This window comes from Patella vulgata, chromosome 5 (genome assembly GCF_932274485.2).
Source record: "Patella vulgata chromosome 5, xgPatVulg1.2, whole genome shotgun sequence".
In the NCBI taxonomy this organism is placed as follows: Eukaryota; Metazoa; Mollusca; class Gastropoda; family Patellidae; genus Patella; species Patella vulgata.
In genome coordinates, this window is record NC_065883.2 from 59,193,986 (window position 1) to 59,220,120 (window position 26,135).

The window sequence follows — 26,135 nt, forward strand, 5'->3', positions numbered from 1 at the left end:
ATTATCTTTACCTACATGTATATGCACTTGGTTTTACATGCTAAGTAACTACTATTATTATAAGCTTTTTTTTGTATTATTTCAGCTGTCGTCTCGGTTGGCAGGACAGATTTTGTGATGCCTGTATCCCATATCCTGGATGCCAGCATGGCTCGTGTTCAAAACCCTGGGAATGCAATTGTGAAGAAGGGTGGGGCGGGTTGTTCTGCAATCAAGGTAAATATATATTCCTGCTGCAGTAGGTCAGATCAGCTTGCTCTTTTAGAACTTTCTTCCTGCAAGTGCCAACTTAAGATATTCGTGTAGTGTTCAATAGTATGAAGTCTTTGGGCATTATGCCTCATATTATGAATCAATTAAACTAACAAACAGACCCGCGTCTTTTAAAGTACGCAGAAATGACTTCAACAAGGCAGAGATAGGTCGATCAATGAAATGTATTATATTATACTCAATTATTGATCCCTTCTTTCTCTTTTACTTTTTTTTCTTGATCAATGATAAAATAGACATAAGGAAACACAACACAAATTTAACTCTTTACTTTTCACACCACAATAACATCAGATTTATACATAAGTAATTCTTGTATTAAGACATTGAGAAGGAAACAATACGTATTATATACACTGTATGCATACAAACATGTAAATTTATGCTTAATATGCAAGTTCCATCATGTCGCCCAGTTGGTGGGTTTATTGGCATATATTGATCGGAGAATTAGGAACAATAGTCATATATAACATAACGTGACAAGAAAAATACAAGGCTTTCCTTAAGACGTACAATCAGTATTAATACTCGCTTAGAGGCGCTTTCCAAACTCTGATGATTCAAGGCTGGTCCATGTCATTGAATTGCATACAACTGATGTTACCTCGTTTAGATTTGTTAGACACAATCGTTTTACAAATGATGTTGACTTCCATATGAAATAATCGATCTATTTCAATAATTGATTGAGTGTCTGCATAATATTCATGGTTGCATAAACTAACTTGGTATCCTCCTCCCAAGTGAATAATGTTTTGATTTACGACAATGTCAGCACATTACAACATTAAGTCACATTAGAAGAGAAAAGTTTGTCATGTATTAGAAGTGTAGTCAACCGTTAAATTTGTTATTTTTGACTTCCATTAAATTAATGAAGCCCGTTTATTTATAAACCAATTATTTGGCCGTAAAAGTCCATTTAAACTCTCGATTTTTATGATTTAATTTTGGTTAATTCCAGATCTTAATTATTGTACCCATCACAAGCCATGTAAAAATGGAGGAACCTGCACCAATACTGGTGAAGGAAGTTACACGTGTACCTGTCCTCCAGGATTTTCTGGCACAAACTGTGAGATCGAGTATGATGATTGTGAAAAACAACCCTGTTTAAACGGAGGCAGTTGTAAGGTAAGGGAGTTGATTATTATTACTTTTACCAAATTACTACCATAATGTTAAAGTCGGCCATATTGTTTTATAGGCCTTGTGTTTGGGATTAATGTAATTTAAATAATTGTCATCCATGATATATTAATAATGCATTTATTTATTATATTATCGTTTAATATTAACAGGATATTGGAAATGGATTTAGATGTATGTGTGACAAAGGGTTTTACGGACGATCATGTGAACATAAGGCAGATTCCTGCAATAAGGCACCTTGCCAAAATCAAGGCACCTGCGTCGAAGGTGAAGGTTCCTATACATGTATTTGTGATGCTGGTTATTCAGGACAAAATTGTGAAATGGAGATTAATGAGTGCGATGAGAAGCCATGTTTAAATGGTAAGTAGGAAGTTTTTTTTGGTAGTTCGATTTTTTTTTATTGCCTTTAGTGCTTTTTTATTGCTTGCCATAGAAAAATGGAACGACCGATCAATACATGCATGATTTGAAACTAGTATAGTTTTATGGTGCAATTAATATTCCAAATGGGATTCCTACTGTATAAGTTGCCATAAAACAACCATAGCAAGTCACACGGTGCGTGATGCTTCAAATTGTTGTAGATTTTAAATTAGAATTAATCAACATCGGTCATTCTTAATGCAAAGATTAGAACACAAATCGAGTAAAGTGGCGTGGTTCGATTCTAGCCCCGTGGGTTTTCTCCGGGTAATTTGGTTTCTTCCCACTGCAAAAGACCCCCACGCGCAAGCGAATTATTGAAATAGCATTGAACCATATTATATTAGTCCAAAAATGACCTAGTTTGTGACAAGTGGACGTTAATCCCCATTTTTCTCTCTCTCTCTCTCTCTCTCTCTCTCTTAGTCATTGGTCGGGAAGCTACATATTTTGAGATATTTCATAAAGCGGAGAAAAACTTGTCAATAATGAAATATGATTGAACATGTGTTACAATGTTGGTATATTATTATATGTATTTGTAGTTAAAGCTATAATATACCATTACTAATAACATGACGAAGTAATACAATTTGATGATAGGTTGTAACTGGAATTTAAACAATTTAAATACAAAACAATCATAAATGACTTTTTCATCGTAGAAAAATGTCGGCAGGTGACATGGAAACCGTTATGTACAATCCGATGCTAATTTAATGTGTTATTAACACGTAAATACAGGAAATTGTGGTCTCTTGTTAGTACAAATCAATGAATGACAATGAAATGTCCATCTATTGTCCACTGTGCTGGTCAATACTGGTAGCTGTCAAGAAGCTGTCCAGTCTTAGAAATAATCATTAATGGCCGATCGTTTAGAATGAAGATAAAGAGGTATTCAATGATAACATGTCACTACTAATAACGATTAATCTTCCACTTACAAGATACTAACCAGAACACTTGTTGACCAATCCCATCAATTGGTCAAATGTTAACCATATTAGTTCAATCATTATTGACCTTTATGGATGATATTGTCTATGTTCAAAATGCACCATATTAATTTTCTTCTTGTTTTGAAATTTCAGGAGGTCGTTGCATTGATCAAAGAAATGGTTTCCGCTGTTTGTGTACTACAGGATTCGAAGGACCAACGTGTTCTGATAATATCAACGATTGCGTTCACAATCCCTGTCAAAATGGAGGTACCTGCATTGATAAAGTTAATGATTACCAGTGTCGGTGTCGTCCTGGATTTGTGGGTTCACTTTGTACGGATAATGTGGATGATTGTCTGATTCGGCCATGCGCAAACGGTGGCACGTGCATTGATATGGACAATACATTCAAGTGTACATGTGCTGACGGTTTCGCGGGAAAAGATTGTCGCGTTAATGTCGACGATTGTGCCAATTCTCCATGCCGACACGGGGGCAACTGTACGGATTTAGTGGCTGATTTTAAATGTGCGTGTCCTGAAGGATTTTGGGGTAAAGAGTGCCATGTATACGAGGGTATGCCCCCTATACCGGAATCGACCCAAATTACTACACCAACCACAATTGAAACAACCGCCGAAGAAACCACAGTGCAAGTTACCGAGGAGGACGTTATTCCTATTCACGGAAACGCTAAAAACTCGAGCCCCAATTCAGCCCTGTCTAATTCCCAGTTACTTATTGTAGTGTGTCTGGGAGTTGGAATCCCCCTTATTCTCATCATCATTGTTGTTATAGTGCTATTGTGTAAGAGAAAAAACAATCTGATGCGCCATAACATGGAGACAGAAAAAGAACAAAACATAGTGAACAATATTAATAATAAGTGTATAGACTCAAATATCTTTACTACAATACCACCAAATAGCACGGGCAGTGCAAGTATTAAAATAAACAATGAAGATAAAGACTTCGCCCATAAAAAAATAAATAAAAAGCAAAATATATTAGAAAAATCGAGCCAGAAACAGTTTATTAAAGACTATAATACACACGAACAATTATATGGGTGTAATAGAGACAGTGAAAGGGAGGAGTATGAAAAAGCGCGTAAGCGTTTAGACGTGGAATCTCTTTCTGCTGATACTAGAAAAGATAATAGGTAGGTATTTATTGTGATGCTTGTTTAAGTTTACCATTTCTGTATTCAAGTTTTGATCGACTTAACGTCACAAATGTCCGATTTGTCATTCGGTCTTTTTGTATGCTAGTCGTGGCAGAAAAAGGGGATATAGAAACCATGGTGCGAATTATTTAGAACGTTTCTGTACCCTACACTTAAAACAATACAGGTATTTCTTTAAAACATGACGTCATAGTGGTTCTAAAATGTGAACACAGAATGTGTATATGTTATTGTGTATGATATTAATATGTTGGATGGTGGCCCAATATATTTACTTTGTTTTGTTTACTCTTAGAAAGAACAGGTGGTCGACTACATATAAAAATACACCTCATTAAGTAACTAGGTGCAGTAAGAGAATACTATATAGTCATATTACTATGGCGTATTGATATTTTCATCTAACCCTCTACTGAACATAATTTATTATCGTTATTCAAGTCTATTATGATACAATATCCGGCTTTGTTATTGTGCAGTCGAATCAAGATCTTTGAAACAGATTTGTAAATCCGAGGCAATCAATAATTTGCTAAATAATTTCAAAATCTTAAATAAGTCAATCCAAACATTATTGCTTCATATACAATAACGTTTCTTTGTTGGACCGAATTACTTATATAATAACAACGAACAGAAAGTCTACGCAGTTGATTTGCAAGTGATAACGACGTAATGTAACGTGCAGTTGTGTTTTGATGATGTTGTGCTTGGCTATCTTTCTGCGTTCTGTTATGATTCGCCCAACTTTCTCACTTAATTCACACGTTTTTACTAAGCATCATTTGTTAGATTGCTGGCATCCCTGTCTGTTCTCTTGGAATAGATATTGGCTCAGATCCTATCTGTTAAAATATTGTGCTTTTATTAGGTGACCCACTTCTGCCCATAAAATATATATTTATTAAAATTATTGATTGGGTTCTTTAATGACAAAATATATCTAATAAATTTCTTCTTTTCTCTTTTCAGTGATTATTCGTGCAGTTCACAAGATATTCACGTTATCGCAAAGCCAATAAAACGCGAAAATAGAAACTCTATATTAGTTTTGGAACAAAAAAGGCATCATTATTCAGAAGAAGTGCTTGCAACAGAAGTGTAATAAATACCATCCGAGGGCATTGTTATATATAAATATATATACAGATTCGTATAGTGCACATGACTAATAACAATATATTACATTAATATATATATATATAAATTATATATAAAATTATATTCTACTTGTGTGTATGGATTTATTTAAGTGCCTTGCTGTTTAAAGATGCAAACCAATTCATTTTTTTGTGTATGCTGGATATTTTTTTAACTATTAATTTGAACTTAAATATACTTGTATACCGGCTTCAGGCCTTGTACATTATGCAAGCTTTTCCCGAGAGGCTGTACTATATCGTGGCTAACAGGCGTCACAAGATTAAAGGGCACGGACTAATAATCTTAACCAGGTGATTCCAAATAAGGAATGCAATTCCAACGCACACAGCAAAATGACCACTTAATTAAATAACCATTGGACCAATAAAGTGAGATCTTAAACATTATCAACATCACTGCCGTTGCATTGTGCTATTTTCATTACGTCAGTCATAAAGAGGTGTGTTCACGAATTATCATTGTTTAAAGTTTAAAAACAATCGGCAGATGAATTTATATCATTTTAAACTTCTATTGCATTTTGTGTAGTTTGTATTACACCACAAATATTTAAAAAAAACCTGTGCAATTTGTCATGCCCTCCCGTCTTGTAAAATACCAAAATGGCAGCACTTGAAGTGGTGGGTTACCAAGCGACCCAACGCTCACGGACAAAACAAAGGTGTCTATATAACTGAAACTAGTCCAATGTTTGTTATATGTAAAATGTTATGTGTTTGTTTATATTTTACCAGATTCCAAATTTGGTTTAGTGTTGAGGCTGTAAATGATTTTTGCCTGGTCATGTGATCGACCACGTGACAACATTAATTTATTTTTTACTGCTGTGTAAAAAGCATGATTTATATTACTCCGCAAATTACTTGCTTAATCTCTCACTTTACTTAAATTATTTAACTGGAATATGCTTCTTCCTTATTCTATATTATTATCTGATGGGTTTGAACAAACATTTCAAAATGGCTGATTTCGAGATTTCAAAACATTGGGCACATGTTATCAAAAACGTTAATTATTTCACTTTTGGACCAGATAATTGTCAAACATTAAAATTCATTTTCAGATTTGAAACTTCTCTGTAAGTTAATTACCTGTCTTCAAAATAATTTAAAATAATATTTATTCTTCCCATCATTCCATTGTCTACATAAGTGTCACATGATATCCATATTTATCACCTGTCTCCACGTGTTCGTCATGTGACCATACATTAAGAGTTTCTGACCCCAAGATCTTGTTTTTCATTAAGTTTGTATTCTATCTGTCTCTTGTTAAGTTCAGGTACTTCAAAATTTAAGAATGAAAAAAGAAGGAAACGATTTGTTGAGTTTAAGTTATCAAATAATTGTTCGAATGTTGTTAAAAGAAACATTAGTTATTTTTGTTTTAATTTGATAATTATTTGTTTATCTATTATTCTATGACAAATTCTGTATTGATTTTTAAAGAAAACTAGAAAAAAATGTTATTTTTAGAAAAAATCACTTGTTAAAATTTATTAAATTTTGTTCAATTATCGTTATTATTTTCCTTAAAAATATTAAAAAGGGGTCAAAAATTCACGCAAATCAAATCATATCTTCATTAACCTGACATTTTGTACGTACAAATTTTGTACATGGATCATGTCTATCATGTTGTCTGCCTGTGTGTATGTTGTGAGTGTAGTGTGTGAGTGAAATGAAAAGATAACTGTGATGTTAACATGTATATAATAATATGTATATTTATAGTTAAAATGAAGATGTAAATAATTATTGTTACTACTTCTATACCATTATTACTATTTCCAACATTATGAATAAAGAGGTCACAATTACCTATTTTTGAACATTCAATTTGAATCTTTGTCAATTTGTTTGCAATACAGAGACTAATGAATATATATATATATATATATTAAATTGGATGCGGATTAGAACAAAGGCATAAACGTACTCCTATTATTAGCATACCAGATATATGTATATATAACTGGTATCTTTCCATAACTTCGGTCCCTATGCATGAAAACGTCACCTAAATATATCAAGAATATTGATGTTCCATGGCTAAAATCATAGCACCAATTTTAGCTCTTGCCCCATAAGGAGTCTGCTTTCTTCAAATAGGATACATAATAAGACCCTAGTCATTAAGAGGGCGCACCCCAGCTTTGGGTTCTTTAATCTGGCATTTAGTGAAGAATCATGAATTAGGCTCAAATTTGGCAAAGGAAAAAATATCAGAGGCTGAATTCATAACGATGAGGATTCGCTCGGATTCCCCTCAATCAAGGAGTGAAGACTTTCTGGAACAGTTATTTGACACAAACCCGGTAACAAACCCGAGCTAAGATTACCATGGATAGGCGTTAATAATCCCCTATACCGATCTTGCATAAGTCTGTAATGAAAAGGTGGTTTCCAGTCTCCCCTACTAGTGGACGCATGTAATGAAGACCTTACAATCTGCAAACAAGAACTGTTATTCCGATTGTAGAAAAATGAGGCAACGGGTTGAACTAGCAGAAATGGGATATACACCTCCTGATCACCTCTGTGCTCCTTTTGGATAGAACCTGTGTGTGAGATTCTCGGGTGATCAGAAGCGCCGCACTGTTTATCGAAGTTCCTCTTGTTAGTGCAGCAGGGCGGATGGTCTGGCTATCAAGAGCACCTAGTCGTTCTGATTGTCCGAAAACCTGAGGTTCCTTTTATCTCATCGCCTAAATGTTAAAGATCTCCAGACGTAAACTTCCCTTACTCACACACTGCATGGGGTATACCCGTCTACATTATCTCGGTTGGTGAAGACGTTAAACCCTATTACATTTCATTTACTCGAGTGAAGACGATCCTTCGACAGGGATAAACACCAATTTCTAACTTTCTCGATGATTTGATTAACAAGATAACTCATTCTCTGTTTAATACATTTACTAAACATTTATATAACAATACAGCATAGATAGAAACCTCCAAAAAATAAAATGCTAGTTTTAAGTATACAAATATAAATAAAGAGCATCATCCCACAGTATCAGTAGTACCGTAGTGTGACCATCAATCATATTATACAACAGTTGACATTGATGACCAGTTGACCATTGATGACCATATATCTGATCGCTTAATGATATGATTCTTTCTTTACAATGGACAATGGTCATACATAATCTCTGATCCACGATGGAAAGAAAATTCTTACATTTTACAAATATCTTTGTTTAAAACAAGCAAAGATTTCAATGTCGGGTTGTCATCGGGTTTTAATGTCAATATGACCCGTCAGGTAAAACGTGCCTAAAAGAGTGGTCTCACGTGCAGCGTGGGATACGTCATCGTTAAACAATGGCGGCGCTGGTGATATGAATAATAGGGATGTGAACGGGATTAACTAAAGAATTGTCGATCTTAATTGCCTTAAGGGGATTTGATTTTCAGCTCTTGAAGCCGTAGTGGAGTGTATTTCTCATGTAGTTTAAACATAATGATAATATCTGGAGTATTCGGGTAGCCGTTATAAGTGGACTAATAATGATATCATCAAAGAACAACACACCGCCATGTTTGAAAAGGAATAAAAATCCTTTCCTTCACGACGATATTCAAGTATCAAAAAGATTTGCGAATGGGAAATCTTTTAGCGCCAATAACAAACTACTTAGATAATGTTTTGTTTGTTCGTCGATTTTCTCACAATTTGGATTCCGGCTTCTCACCTCATTATGAAAGGCTGGGTTAAAATTTCCTTTTGATGACCAATTAACAAACTTAATATATACTACACATCTCCAGTGCTTGAATAGATTGTATTCATGTATGGAGACTGTACCCAGTTTGATGTTTCATTTTTCGAAGGGGTATTCACAATTTTCATAGTTTTAAATATCGAGAGTTATGTATGTTTTTTATAATCCTTTAGTGGCATTTAGCGATTGGAAACATTGCAGAACTAACACAGTTATATGGGACAACAATAGACCTTCCAGTTTACTAAATGTCTACCTTGGTGGAAGCGGACGTTAAAAAGAGGTATTTCACACACACACACACACCCACACACGCACACTAAATGTCATTGTGCTTGATAACGATGAGAGAATACTTATCGAAACGTCGAAAAAATGTCGATGGCATATACAACATGAAGATCTGAAAAGTTGTACTCTAAGGTCGTATCAGAGGTCGTACGAGCGGCTTTTGACCTATGACGTCAGACATTGATTAATCAATCAGCGTTGACGTTTCTAGTGGTTTACCCATAGTTCCGTGCATGACCAGCCAAGAAGTCGCCGTAACAGACTGTTTCATTGGCTTATCCCTCAGTTCAACCAAAACGCCGGTAATATAAAAACTCTTCCAGATCCTAGTGTAGTAAAGACAAGTAAAATAAAATTTTGAACTATAAAAAAACGAAACGAAATAGGGACTGAACGTCGTGCTTGTGTATAAGTGATTGTTGTCCCATATAACTGGGTTAGTTCTGTTATGTATGTTTTTCATGTGATACTCAGTGAATCCAAAGTTCATTTTCTGGATTTGGCTTTAATCTTATCTTTGTTTAATTTTATCTTTGTAATTTTTAGTATACCGGCTTCTGTAAATATACAAGGCTGTACCAATAAAGTATGGCACGTGTCAAATTAAAAACATGTCATATTGTTATGTATGGCCAAACAGAACACCATGGGACAACTTATAGATGATCAAAAGCGTGACTAATATTGATACAATACGATAGGCCTATAATAGATAAGGCCTTTATCGCGGTACATATGTTTTGATGTTTATGATGCAACAATGGGTATTTATAATACATTGCATCATTATTTTTGTAAACAGATTAACCCACTCTATGTAAACAATATATGCGTAGCATATATACACAGCGTGTTATCTATTTTTGTCATTTATATCGGTAAGAAATAATCTCCAAACAAAATACTCTCTGAACAAAATAGCAAAGCAATCTTATCTTCATCACTCCAATAACAGCTATAATTTCTCTTGTTTAAGACAAAACCTAGAGAGCACAGAACTATGTATTATAATGGAATGATTGATCAAATTACTACGCATTTTTACAGCTACAAGATAAAATCATTCTACTTCCGGTTTAGGTCGCGTGTTATAAACAATAAGTAAATTGTAAAGTAGTACTTATGCTCAACACGCTCCATGTTGTGTTATTAATAAAAATCTAAAATATCTTAATACTCTACATGATGGTTCCAGTCTGTCGCTTGTAAAGCAAAAGGATCCGGATATATTGCATTGGATGAAAATGGTGTCAATGCTGCTTCTGGTTTGTCAGTCAGGAAGAGGAATAGCGCGAGTTTTAACAGGGAATAAAAAGGCGGTTACGTTACAGCAGATCTGGCACCAATTCTGCTTGCAGTACAAATTAATACTTTATTATCATTTCTGTCTAAATGTGACTGTACAATCTGGATTCCCCAACACTATTTCTACCACTAAATACCAAGTTCAGATCCCATTTATAATGTGTGTCATTCGAGTTAATTGAACTGTTTTCCAGTGTCCTCAATTATTACTAGATCAGTAACACCGATTGACAAGTTCTGATAATTCAGATAAACACGTGACAAAATCCGGCTTACTGATTGACAGACACTAATCATGCCGACAACACGGTGCTTTTATGACATGAAAGGCACCTAGAATTCGTTCCCATGTGAAAAGGGTTTAACTTTGCACCCGCAGCCATAAGCCCATACTTCCATTTGTACATGATTCTTGACACCAGAAGAAATCTTGTGCAAAATCTTTGAATTTTTGATAACATAGATTCTTATCTTTGTGAGTAGGGGCCTATGTAATTTACAATATTTACCTGACCAATAAGAACTGTATCGTGTCAAAACGTAAACGGCCGAAGTGTGGCTTTTAGTTAATCTGATATGGCCAGAATCCAGTGTCATCTAAATAACACACTCGGGTTAGAAAGGATAAGAATTACTAAATAACAGGAAAATAGACAACACAGGTCAAAAGGGATAAGAATTATACCAGAGTTACTAAATAACACGGGTTAGACAGGGTGAGAATGCCGTCAGAGTAACTAAATTCAACGGTACCGTAATGGACATTCCCATACCTCTCCATGTATGGTCGATTAGTATTTACTTATTAAAGCTCGTGCCCAAAATTCTACCGCAAAATATGTTAAATATAGTAAGCAGTCTGTTACCTCTTTACTATAGACTTATCTACAAGTCTTACTATAGTCCTATAGTAATGGTGGTGATAAAACACAACTAACTACTACAAATTATATCATTTAATGGACTAGAACGTTTGTCTTCGTTGCTCAATTTTCAACCAGCCATTTTAGTGTATCGTTTAGCAATTTCAATGTATTGTGAATAGTAAAAGGCGATCAACAAAAGGTTGATATCAAAGAACATCACGGGTACAAATGGGCGATCAGAACACAAAAAACAATCTGTTTCATTACACATAAGTAGTTGTTGTGATGTTATTTGTCAACTACATCTGTGGCCTTACTCAGATCTATGATTTTATGACAACAAAACAGTAATAGAATTCGGCTGAATCGATGATAAAATTAATCTTTCAAAGAATAAAAAGGACCGAAATTCATACAAAAATAATGTGAAAGAATGAACATGTTAAACGTTTCAATGGTGCATTTCGTGTTCCAGAAAGGTCATAATTAGATGAACAGAACCTGTTTTATATTGAAAAGAACACAAACCAAATTGTTTTGAAGTATGATTTTTGAAGTTATTGTATTCATATATATAAAATGTGGTTTTATATTTCCTGATCAAGGTACACGGATAAAATTAGTTTGGACAAAGCATCGCTATCTCTTCAGACGCCACAGTCATAAATACACCTGGCCATATACATTATAAATTTGGCGGTAAAATATGTTTAAAAAGGAGACCTCGATGTATTTTTTTATATTATTACTTAATCCAAAGTCTACTTCATTACCTCATCGTATCTTCGTGACAGGATATGCTTTCACTTAAGCAGTCGGCCGAGAACGTTCATCGGTATTTTCCGGCGTGGTTTACCCTTGTCGATGGTGCAGGGCAGTCGGCTTGTCAAGGAACAGCGCATAGTCGTCCAGATGGGACAAAAAAAACGAGGTCCCGCGTACACATCTGCGTGAACGTAAAGGATCCCTTGACAGTTGTAATTTGATATAGGAGTAGGCCGTATGGCCGCTGTCCGAGCAAAATTTGCCTCATTAACCCAGTTGGATCAGAACAGTAGGACGTTAAACCCATTTCATTTCATATAAATGACGGGTGTTGTGCATGATACTTTGTATGCTTATTCTTTCTAGAAGACCTGGTACAACTTCATGGGATTTAAGTAATTCCCATAGTCATTTCTTGGTGTTGTAATTTGGTATTGCATCATTATCGTATCATAGATAAACTGGTATTGTGACCCTGTCTGCTACAGAAGATCTGGAAATAACGAAGAAATCCCAAAGGAAAATCAATGACAAATTATTCTCTGTAAATATTTGACCCTAGACAACCCATCTCTCTGTGTCGTTTTGTACTTTAGGGTCAAGTAGACAAAACTACATCAAACATCATGAAATATAAGTCTAGAACCAAGACAAGGTTTCCGACATGATCAATCAAGGAAACACACAAAACCATTTTATAACAGTAGAGGAGAGAATGGGAACGACACGATTGATAGAAATTGTACGTCGTAACCAACGTCTTTCCAATCGGAGCTGTGATTAACGTGTTAAGCACACAAAACGATGCTTGGCGAAGTTGATCGTTCCCTTGAGGAAGACTGTCTACAGACCCTTAATATCAATTTTGTAGGCTAATCACATTGTGGTTGAGTTATCGTCTAGACGGAATTACGACATCCCTCAGTACAGAGGGCGGTAGGATCGATAGTTTTGTCGGAAAGGAACATCGTATGATCGTCTGAAGATGGAGAGTTGTGGCTGATTCCATCACACCACCACTATTATAGTTAATCTTAATTCTAACGTGTTACATCACCCCATATCATAGTTCATCGCATTCTCCGGCAAAAACAATTTAATTCCAGTCAAGGACCCATTACACATCTCAATTCTGGAGAGTACATTTAACAAGGAATCACAAGTAGATGCACGTGGATTATTTTAGTTATTTTATCAATCTCTATACTTTGATCGAACAAATAATTGACAACATTCTTTTTTGAATATGGTAGAGTTAATTTCGATATTAAGAAAGTTTCTACCCTAAAAAATACAACACGAAGAACACAGAGATATGACCCACTTTTCAGCCCACTTAAGGCGCCGTAGTCGTTATTCTCGGGCAGGTTCTACATCCGGTATCATTTTCCAAATCAAATAAATTCAAATCATAAACTGTTTCATTTATTAGTACTAAAATACTAAAGTAGTAATAAAATTTAATATGATATACATGAAATTGGTCTTGTACTTTTAGTACTATGCCAAAATTGCCAACGTGTCCCTCGAGTAGTAGCTTGAAATCATTAAGTAGCTAAAAACCTTTGATAATCATTAAAAATCCCGAACGGCCACCGTTAGTCGACCTTTAACGTAAAATTAAAATGTTTGTTACACTAGACGATAAAATTGCGTTGAACGAACCAATTACTGTAACCAAAAGTATAAATTCCCTGGTATTCATTTTACCAATTTGGCACGTTATGGCCATAAAAGACTGTCCTGCAAGACTCGCAATTAAGTCAGAATACTAAAGTTCAAAGATAATTTAACACAAAACTGTTAATTGTCACATGACGAATTGGCTAGACACTAGGAACAATCATAAATGAAATGGGGTCTAACTTCCTACTATTCAATACCAACCGCTATGCAAAGTATTGGGGGAATTTTTGCCCGGACCCTACTCTTATTTTGAATTCCAGTAAAAGGTTCTTTTACGTGGACGGCCTAGGTGTACATGGAGCCTCGGTTTTCGTACCATTTGAACGACTATAGACTGTACCTTGCCAAACCCTCCGCCCTGCGCGATGGAAAATCCCTGGGTACAGATGAGACCGTAGTCACTGCACTAAACCAAACAGTAATACTGGTCAATACTGGTCCCAAAAATTAGGTTCAAACCTAATATTGCGAATGTATATATATGCTTTATTCCAAACATACGAGTCGACTGAACAGACCAAAGAACGGATATTGCAATTTTTGGTGCCCCCAAGCTATTACCGAATATGCGCCAAGTATGACGTAATATTCAAACATTTACAATCCGAGAGTCTATGATATAGGTCGTATAATCTATTATATGAGATTTTGAGGATTTAGCTTTTATCAATTATTACTTCTGGTAAGGCGTATAGCCTTGTGACCTATTCCCGAAAACTTCATCTAAAATGTCTAAACAGTTTACCCTCTACATCTCAGTACAAATTTAATCTCTTATCCACTGAAAAGCTTAGGATCTAAAAGTATTTGTGAATAAGGCCGTTGTTGTATTATATTACTATTAATGTAAATAACGATTATACCATTAATCAAAAATTGCTAAACCAGATTCAACAAATACGGCGACTATTTCTGTTTTCATGAAAGACTTGAATAAATAAACAATTCCAAGGTAAACCAGGAATATAGACGACCAACAAGACGGTAAATGTGAAATGTATGTAACAGTGAAACTCAGTCTAAATATTTAACGTGTTAGAAATGTCTTAATCTTGAACAAATATAATTATGTTGTAAGGCGAAACGATAATTTATGAATCTATTCGAAGGGATATTAGTATTGGCCGCAATTTGAACCAATATAATATTTGAGTAACAATAAGGTATCGGTTATAACATTCAGTATTAATGACAGCTGAAATAACGATACCACGTCATTTTGATTGATGGAAATACACATCATATGACACTTGTAATGGTCAACATGGTATATTAAAGTCAATATACTTTCCAAAACGTCAGAAATGAATTTCTTGTATAAATGTAAGGATTGTTTAAAGAAGTCGCGGAATTTTTCTATTGCTGTTGTCGTCTGCTGGGGCTATAAAATGGCGGAGGACGACGGAAGAGAATTTCTATAGTGTTATTATGCCGGGTGTTTATCTTTAATAAGAGAATTAATGTTCGAGATATTGGGACAACTCTCAACACCTCATTACCTAATTGATGCAGTGAATCAAAATTTCGCCACTGGTGCCATCTTTATTACCAACCGTGTGAGTGATTATTGTTGTCGAGATTATTCCATGACCACTATGGATAATCATAATTGATAACTGGTGCTGGAAATTATAGTAGAAAGCGATAGTTTGGCCTCAGAATAAAATCGATTAAAGTGAGCGAAGATGAATGACATTACAGATTTATAATATTCACGTCACAGGTGACGATATTATACGAAACTCACCGATGCGTTACATATTATATTGTAAACTACTTTATTCCCTTTCGGGGAAATACATTACTAGAATCGGCTTTTTTATGATCATCAAAGCTATTACTTTGTGCTTGCCTTGTTTACATCATCGTGTAAAATGCGAGGGTAGGTTTTGCTAATTGCTTATGCCTCTTTGAATTCTGTAATTATTATACAACAAAGACGCGGGTGTGGATAGCCCTTGTCGACGTCAACCCTACCTCCTAAACTCAAACAATTGAATATCATTTCTCTATAAACACACTAAGAACATAATTGGAAATGCAACCATCATATTCTTCAATGCACTTTATCCATGCATTATTTCGATTCATACACATCAAAAGACATTTAAATCTAAACATTTTAACATGGATGAACAGACTTCTCACCAATTGCAGTTTAATTTATTTAAACCTGTTTACAAAGCCCAACATTGTCTTAACTAGGAAGTTCTACAATTAAAACCTATTAAACAGATGGAATTTGGGATTTTTATAACTGCATAATTAATGGCTTTGCACCCTTTGGCTGTTTGCAATTGATACCGAAGAGAACAATACAAAGACTACATCAAACGAAGTCATTCATTTAATTAAACAAATATTAATTTAGAAAAAGTTAAAGTTAGCAATTTTATAACATAGCCACTTACGTTCAAAGTTAATCTAAATGTTCTATTACAGATATAACAGTATTAATAAAATCTGATGGACAGATATATGGAGTAAACTGGACTTATATATCAGTCCTCATAGGTTAAAGCAGATATAAAAAGATAATAAAAAGTGAACCAGTACGTTGACATTAAAACTTTCATTGTTGGTAAAATATCAAAGCAGATACATATATTTATGAAGGTGATGGGTATTCAGAATGATGAAAGACAAATAAAGACAAAAAATGTGTGAATATTCCCCAACAACCAATACACTGTACCCAAATTGACGCGACTAGCTTTAATTGCTCAATAATGTCCACCGGTTAGGACCGACTGTACTTCTTTATATCCTCCATATTAAAGGGAGAGAGAGAGAGAGAGAGAGAGAAATGGGGTTTAACGTCCACTCGACACAAACTAGGTCATTTCGGGACCAACATATGGTTTAATTTCATTTCAATAATTCGCTTGCGCGTAGGGGTCTTTAGCAGTGGGAGGAAACCGGAGGACCCGGAGAAAACCCACGAGGTTGGACAGGCAACCCTACTCCTTGCCACGTACAACCGGGGATTCGAAACCACGCCAGTCGACTCAATGGCAGACTTTATGATACAGCGCGCGCACGCTAACCATTCAGCCATCCACCCCCACCCCCCCATATTAAAGGAGCTAAACCTCTGTGCAGTAGGACGTTAAATCTCCCATATCATTTCTTTCCTTTCGACCAATTTTGCTTTTGTTCAATTTGGTTCATATGATAATGTTATTTCGATTAGTTATCCAAGCGATTAAATTTTTGTTTCGATGGATTAAGACGAAGTAGGTGTGTTTACGTATTTTATTTTAATTCTTGGCTTTCAGTTGAAAATAGAATCAGTCAATACTTGACTTTATCCATAAACCTAAAAGTTTTAACGAAGACAGACTGACGCAAAGCAAATCTACACATAAAATCCAATGAAACTGACAGTCTTCTTTTTAATTAAATCAAAGAGTTCTGACCCCTTTTTAGAGTGGGAGTCAGTTTCATTTTATAAATTTGTACTAAGTAAGCATTTATATCAACAATTTTAAAAAAAATATCAAAAGATTCTCAGTAGAAAAATAGGACATTAAACCCCATATCATTTCATTGCCTCAATGATCTCATCCTAACCAAATGTTCCCCAAAAGTGTATAGAGTTATTAATATACCTCTAGGTCATAGGCAACGAGACCAAACTATCTTAAACAATGTTTGATAGCTGAATGATGGGAAAGTCATTTCTATATAGGGAAAACAAACCTGGAATTGTACCCGTTTAGGCGTTTTGGCGACTGTTTTGAACATTACCACATTTCACACGAACATCGCAATACTTCATTTTGTTATCTTGAAGGTTAACATCTCGGATAGAATGTTCTTTGTCCCGAATACAAGAAAAACATAGTCTGAAAAAATAATGGTTACAATTGTTAAGGGTTTTTTTCTTCTTTTAATAAAAATCATTTTTATCTCGGGTTGAAAGACATGTATTTATAGATGGTCTGGGTCACAAAATATGGAATTTGAAATTGGTCTGAGGATGAAAATTGAACAGAGAAGAGAGTCTTTGATAAAGATTTCTGTTAGCAGACAAAGTGGAACGTTATTAACTTATTATGCAAATTCTGATAACCCAATCTACGGTTTTGATCCCCAACAGACAATTACTAAACTCTTTTCTTCGGAAGGCCAATAATTTCAGAGAAGTAAAGATAAGAACTAATCTAGGAAATAATGGACATGACTATGCAATCTGTATTCCTCTAGGGAAATTATTATTATTTATTCACAACGTTTATAAGACATAATTAGAAAAAAACTAATTAATTCATTCAAGGTCATGCCATCTTAACATTTGTGGCTATTTTAATTAAAGGGGTCCAAATTTGTTTTAGCTTACGGGAACTTTGGCATAAATAAATTTATTATCTACATCATCAATAGCATTGACAATCGTTTGAATGCAATATGCATTGTATACTTATAATTTAAAGTTCCAGTCGAGAATTGATTAATTCGGTTACCTTACTTTTATTTTCATTCTCTTTAATTAAGACATTTGTAGATAAGTGAGCTTTTCAGCAACTATAACTGCTTATTAATATAGCATAAACCCTTCATACAATATTGTATTTCTTATATATTTATATCCCCGGCTTCCACGCACCGTCCCAAAATAAGGTACCCAGCCAAACCATCTCACATCCAAGGTCGATTACGATGGCGGGATGTGATCGGTTTTCAAGAATGAATGTTCGTAATTTGATCAGGAATATGTATATATACACGTAAATAGTTATCTATTGTGGCATGTTTACAGCTGTATTTTATAATTCCTACACTACGTCGTATATTGACCATTAAATCTTGTTAATGAATCAATCTGGATTAGATCTCTCCGCCGACCACTATTTTTAATGGTCAGAGATCTTTAATGACTCAATAAAACGTGTAGCGACTTAAACAGTCATGCTGAAATCTTTCTGTGACTGATAAATCAATCACGCCAAACGTTTTACATACGCTTCATTTTCTGTAACGATTATATTTCCACGTATATTTGTATACAAGATGTAACAAACATGAACCTGTGTAAGTAGACGACACTGTGATTAAAACATGGACTGTGAAATCGTACCAATATTTTTACCCACGATATAAATAACTTCACCATATTTTACTTTTGGCAATTTTGGAAAGTCTCCTCTCTTTATATTTCAATCGTTCGGATGGAACGAAACTTCGAGGCCCCATGTAGACATTGGCGAGCACGTAAAAGAATCCTTGGCAGTTGGAATTCGATACAAGAGTAAGCCATAGAGACTTCCCTCATAGCATAGTGTAAGGCGGTTGCCCACCTTCATTAGCCCATCGGAGCAGAACAGTAGAACGTTAAACCTCAGTTCATTCATTTCATTTCTTTCTTTATATGCATAATTCACAAGAGCGATATAAGCGAGCGGGTACATTTGTCTTGAGTCAAAGTGAATGTATTTCAAAGAGACAAATCTTTAATGAAGAATGCTTCTAAATATTTTTGAGTCTGGTAATTTAATCTAATTTATGCCACACAGAACCAGAACGAGAAGTGTCGGTTTTCGAAATAAGCTACAATTTGAAAGTTTTGTTCTAATTTGTCAAAACTGTCAAATTTCCTTGCATTTTCCTTTAATATACTTTTATTTTAATAAAATGAATTTACTATGTTGTGTATAGTATAATATGCTAATTCTGTGTATAGAAATGAAGAGAGGAATGGTATTAATCTATCATAGTAAATTACACGGTTTATTATAACACGCCAATAGTACGACATATTCATTAATCTAGAGATGAAAGGCCAATAAACAAATAAAAACGTATTTTTCTAGTAAATATAAGAGAATTGGCTATTCGTTATCATACGATATCGATTGCTCGTCCTTTGAGATTTGATTAAGATCAATTATTAAACTGCTTTTACCGAGAATAAAAAATAGAAATACAGAGCACACGTGTCATTTTACAGTCATGAAGAACACATTGTCCTCACTTACTCTTCAATACCAACTCAAGTTCATTTTATTTCTCCAATTTCATCATTTGAAGATGTTAACAGTGTAAAATATATTATTTGATCATAAAAATGAAAATATCAGTATTCAGTAGGTCGGATATTGTAAATTGAATGGGATTTAATGTCATGTAAAAATATGGAAATTTTTTATTTCTATGGTTACGGGTATAATAAGAAGTAGGAAAATTTCACCGTCACTTTGATTTCGAACTGTCACTGGTTCTTTTGCCTGTCCGCTAATGTATACACGGATGGATCTCGACTTTTCGTCCCATCTAAACTACTAGGCACACTTTCCTTGTTAGTCTCTCAGACGCCAACCGATTACCCGATTGTACGTGACAAGGAGTAGGGTGGCCTGTCCAACCTCGTCTTTCAGTGGTAACTTTTGAATTATCCATTAAAGAGATTTATGTGCCCATATCTTGACTTATTTTATTATGACCATGTATTTGTGTATTTTTTGAATATGTTCTATAACATACATGAACTATTAAATACCCTGGGTGATATTGTTGATGACATCGAAGATGCAGGTTATAGCGTTCTGGGAGATATTTTATTTATTACAATTTTCTCTTTGTACGGGTACACAATAAAATCAATTAACCCCGATCATTATATTAATTAGGTACTAAGATCCCAACATATCACTGACAAAGTTTTTTTGATTGTTACATTGTTCATTTGTACTTTTCCATCAAAATGGCGAAATGATAAATATTTATTTAGATTTTTTTATATGAAGACATAAAAGAGCCATCTTGATTCTCCTGGGAAAGTGAATGCTGTCTTTATACACACCCTTAGCTTATTAATAACAATTACCATAGATAGATGATTACCACTATAGAAACTTTCCTCACACCTAGCTGTTCAAAATACAAACAGTACCGCAGCCTCAGCATGAGATACTGTACAATAAAGCTCTATTCATTAGCCTTAATTAAATCAATAGCACATTAAAAGCTATTAAGGTGACAAAACGCCGTCTTCGTCCAATATTTAACCATCCTTTAAGATGAAAAAAGACAAAAAATCAATGCGGGTGAAAATATTATTTTTTCAGTCAATAAATCCAAGATAAGTCGATTTCTTGGATAAGCAGAGTTTCCAGTTTGATCATAAACAGATAAATTGACTTGATATTTCACAGTCTGGTCACACATGAGTTATTCTCTGTAGAAGTCAAAATCTGATACACAATACTTATAAAAAGCCTACATAATTTATATCTAGTAAAGAAACTATTTTTTTATTATAAGAAAATATTTTTATTATAGGAAAATAAAGAGAACATATTGGCACTATACATATCAACGTAAGCGTGTTGTGTAAAATAACACAGAAGGCCTGTGGTCAGTTTTAGAAACGAAGTAAGTTTTTTCATCTCTTTGTCTTCGTGACAAAATGTTCTTTAAGAGTATCTATTTTGTCTTCACCGTAGGGGATACTATAAACGGACAAAGATATTGAAGTATTTGGTCAATTTGGGGTGGACATCGCCCCGATATGTTTTGTCAGCGATTGTATTTCGCGAAATGCCCCATTGTTGTATCTTACAGGTGTGAGCTAAGGTTGACCATTGGGCCCTTTACTTTTCATGTTTTGTGCTGCAAAGAGAAAAAAATCCTGACACTTTGAACAAGTCTAACTATTTCCATCTGTTAGAACAAGAATGATCACGAAAATATTGCCCGTGTCTCTTAATTTATTTCAGAAAATGTCAGCGCGAATCAATTACTGGCATTTCAATAATCATGATGTGACAAAGAAGAGATATTCGACAATGCAGATTTCGTTTTAGCAACACTTACAGCTCCAGGGCTCTGCTGTCTAAAGATACCGTAGAAATATTTTATATATACGGCATCATTTTACTGGTGTAAACTCTGTCTATTTCACTGAAACACATTTCGTCAAATACATTAGCTATAAATGCATTGGATGCATACCAGTATTTAGTTAAGCTACACGAAACTTGTCTAGTGGGAATCTGTATGTACGATGTTTAATTTAATAGACAAATACACACGGACGGCAGATAGATTCCGATTATCCACTACATTTCATAAGATGTTAGTAGCTAAGAGTTGATCTATTTTAAGACGAAGCCGGACATTTGTTGTGCTATATCGGTAGTTTTCATCAGTTGGACCATGTGTACTGTCTGTTAATATACATGTATCTGTCAAGTTCTACTTGTTCTATCTCTATTGGATCTTGTCTGTTCAATGAAACAACTGTATATAGAACACTGATGGAATAGTCTGATGCGGACAGAATTTTAATGAGCCGCAAGACAGCAGCTAGACGTATAGAGATTATCGATGAAGCCATATTCCTTTTGAATGTATGGCTATAATAAATCAATCGAGAGAGAGAGATAGAGAGAGAGAGAGAGAGAGAGAGTTAAACGTCCACTCATTTCGGGACTAACATAATATGGTACAATTTCATTTTAATACGACTCGGAGAAAAATTCACGAGGTTAGGCAAGAGACCCCACTCCTTGTCACGTATTATTGTAGGATTAATGTTTTAGGGATGAACACATAGGTATTTCTATTTATATTCATGCATTACAAAAACAACATTTATGTCAATTAGAAACTCTACCTCTTCAAGGTGTGTATGAAAATATATCCGCTTTTTAAAGTCGGCATATAATTAATTTTACGTTTAAATTGTGTTCGGTACATCCCAAATTCCATATCCTTTAACCGAATTATCAGATCAACAACTTAACCTATATTAACGTTTTAAGATTCTCGCCATTATTATAAGTCTGATAGTTCCGTGATGACATTTAAAATTGTTTCAATTTAGAAATCTCACTTCTCATAAATGCCAGAACCGTGATAAGACTAGGAGTAGGTAAAAGAACAAGTTCAGCAAATTGTATCGAATCTTTTAAGTATTTTTTTTCTGCCATACGCTGCTCTATGTCGAAAGAATATCATGCATCTCTCAGACATTGTTTCATTTATCTTTCTGAACCAGCTAATGGCTGACGCACGTGTAAATATTAATACGGACCAGCTTTAAACATGCACCGTATTCCTTTGTTCTAGTGTACATGCACGAAACCCGATTCGATGAAAAGGCCGAAGTTTAAAAACATGAGCATGCATGAAAACAAGATGACTCAAATAGTTTTGTGGGAAGAAATCAACGCCGATGACCCATAGTGCAGGATAAAGACCACTGGTCAATTTTGTATACATCAAACCCAAGTTGACCTTTAAGTGAAGAAATACAACAGTTTATGTATCACAGCATTAAGGGAAATAACAGTTTGTTGCAGATTAAATAAATATCTCACGCCTTTTGATGCATCTGTGAAGCATATGTACAGGTATTTTAGCACCCTATAGACAGTTTATGAATGATAAAAATCGTTGCAAAAACCTTTGCTTGATGCATCTTCGTCGGATATGTTCACATATTGAACTGTAATCATGTTTTTAGATCATGGAACCAAATGTTTTAATCTGGACAAGAATAATTTCAGAGGTTTGGTCTCTATTATGATAGAAGCATCGTCATACAACACTGTTAGGTTTCATTTAGGTGTCATGATAATTTGCACTCAACGCCACGTATCCATTTCTTGCTTCCCGTAGATGAGTCTGCAAACCCAGACAGACTCATTTGTTAGAAGACGTTTCCCGTTAATAGCTGTGTTCACCCATGAGGAGATGCATTGATTTCAAGTGAGAATAGTTGATAGTGTATGTAGACTTTAGACGAACAGATTGTTGCAGATTGTACGTTAAAATAGAACATTATGATGATATATAACCATTGGCCACTCTGTAGTTGTAAGTTGTAGTTAAAATGAAATGGGTTTAACTTCCCACCTTTCTGTACCGACTGGGTTAATGTAGACAGGAATATCCCAAACAGTGTGCTATGAGGGTAATTTTTGTCCGGACAGCGGTACTCTTATTTCGAATTCAAACTGTCAAGGGCTCTTTTACATGCACGCTTATGTGTACACGGAACCTCGGGGTTTCCTCCCATCGTAGTTGTAAACGAAACAGCATTTAATTTATTAAAAGCTCTGATGTATATAATTTTTGTCCAGCAGAGTTTTATGATATGAAATATTTTCTACTGATTTCTGTTTAATGCATTTCGTGTATATAGCCTATCTCTGAACTTTGAATGTTTAAAATTATCTAAAGTAAACCAAGTGTGTTAACTATTGTAGACTTATCTTATGATTATATCTATAATTGCAGAGTTAAAATACCCTTTTATGAACACATTAGTTATACAGAATAGTAATTTTGTGTAAAATTGTTATATTAAATACATTTTGCATAACCTCAATAAGTAGGGGTTTTTTTTATTGAGACACAGGAGTATGCTTTCTGTCGTTTCTCATTTTTGTCTAATTAACACACTGGAATTTGTATCTTGAACACTGGTTAGCATTATATTGTAATGCGCCAAGTTTCTAGTTCCAAATGTCAAGGGTTTTCTTACGTGCACTCCTATGTATACACGGGACCTCGGCTTTTCGTGCCATCCTAACGACTAGACACTGTTCCTTATCAGGCCCTCCCTACAGCACCACAATATACCAGTCTATAATATATTGTTAATAAAATTCAAATTCAGATTATTTTTAAATTCCGTGCCAAATTGGATGAGGTTACAACATTATAAGGACATCATTCTTTCTGTGTTATCTTGCCAGACATATCAGGTTATATCTGGAAATGACGATTCCTGCAATATAAGATGGGATAGATCAAAAAGGTATTATCAGTTGTTCCTACTGGTGCTCAGTCTAACAAGTGTTACCTGACATTATATATTATCGTGTTTAACAGACATATACAGACACTGTACCTAATAACATACACTATATCATATCTTATAAACTTACTTATGTCTTAAATTATTTATACCATTGGAAGAACAAATACATAGATACTCACTGACTATAAAAAATCATTGATTATGTGTACGAATACGAACTGGTGCCTGGTCATGTGAAAAGCGTTAACATATTCGGCCTCATGCACAACAATCTTTGCTACTTGAAGGTAAATTTGGAGTGAATTTGGTTTTAGAAGTCGAAGCTACTGTGTAGAAGGTAACATTCACCATAATCATAGTCACGTGCTATGTAAATGTGAGTACCGATGGTTTTCTCCAGTTCTTCTCATTGCTAAAAACCCCCTCCGATCAAGCGAACTACTGAATAAATATTTAGTATATATTAGTCACGAAATGACCTAGTTTGTGTGTTGAGTGCACGTTAACCTGTTATTATTTATCGACTCCAGATCCATTTCGTGAAATCGACTGATTGGCTGTCTAATTAAAGGTAAAAGGTACTGTTATGCTATCGTCATAGATAAAGATCTCTCTTTTCTTTAACATGTCTTTGCTTAACCATGTAGTGACCATCCGAATAAACGGAGCGAAAATAATCATACTGCTTAAACAATATGATTCCCGATATGAGTTTAACACAAATTATTTGTCAATTTAAATCAACATTGATGTTGTCATCTTCCTGGGCTTTTGATATCCAATATTTAAGACAAAATAAACATTTTATCATTGGTGCACGAATCGTGTACCATAAGACGTTTCAGCGCCATTTGTAACAATGGATTCGAAGAACGAGGCTAGATATAATCCACATGGAATAACCAGGTGCTAGAGATTGCCATTCGATTGAGACTTCTGGCGTATTTCACCGAACATAACTGATTTTAAATTAGAGTAAAAACAGAAACGAATGAATGTAAATCAGTTTATAGTAGCGATTTAGCTCTTTTAAGGAGTTCACATAGCTAGCAAACTTCTGTTGTACTTTTAAATTAACAATGTTAAAATCATCAATGATTTGAGTTATGTTTTTAACCTATATAAAATCTATTTCTACTCTTAAAGATTTGTTAATCAACTTTTGTTAAAAAATACAGGTTAGGCACCATTCCAACACCAATCCCATTCACATCACTGTCTTAAATAATTAAATTACAACTGTGAGATGGGATTTTTCATTGAAGCTTGGATTACGTATAGGTTTACACCAAACCAAATAGGAAATCCAGTATTCGGTGAATGAGTTGTGCTTTTAATGAAACGTCTCTTTACATTATAAGCCAAAGAAACTTTCTATTCTGTACTGCATTACTTAATAAAAGAAATGAAATGGCGTTTAACGTCTTACTGTACTGTACTAACTCGGCTAACAGTAACAAAATTTAATATCAGTTGGTCTTTAACATACGTATTCACGTGACCTTGGTTTTTCGTCCAATTCGAACGACTAGACACTTTTCCTGGCTACGCCCTTCGTCCTGCACCACTA

The 26,135-nt window shown here is 34.6% G+C and overlaps 1 protein-coding gene and 1 long non-coding RNA gene across 5 annotated transcripts in view; one reads left to right on the top strand and one right to left on the bottom strand.

Annotated features, from left to right (window-relative positions):
- Positions 1-6,986, top strand: part of LOC126820741 (delta-like protein 1) — an 86,316-nt gene extending 79,330 nt beyond the window's left edge. For all 4 annotated transcript variants that reach the window (XM_050548841.2, XM_050548842.2, XM_050548844.2 and 1 more), the window contains 5 exons: positions 86-216; positions 1,241-1,410; positions 1,578-1,791; positions 2,949-3,960; positions 4,957-6,986. In XM_050548841.2, coding sequence (XP_050404798.1) covers positions 86-216; positions 1,241-1,410; positions 1,578-1,791; positions 2,949-3,960; positions 4,957-5,089 — 1,660 coding nt within the window. In that variant the 3' untranslated portion in view covers positions 5,090-6,986. The remainder of the gene's footprint in view (positions 1-85; positions 217-1,240; positions 1,411-1,577; positions 1,792-2,948; positions 3,961-4,956) is intronic.
- LOC126820806 (uncharacterized) overlaps positions 1-26,135 on the bottom strand; it is a 124,026-nt gene that overhangs the window by 24,740 nt on the left and 73,151 nt on the right. The window contains exon 2 of the long non-coding RNA XR_007680151.1: positions 17,497-17,642. This is a non-coding gene — a long non-coding RNA (uncharacterized LOC126820806). The remainder of the gene's footprint in view (positions 1-17,496; positions 17,643-26,135) is intronic.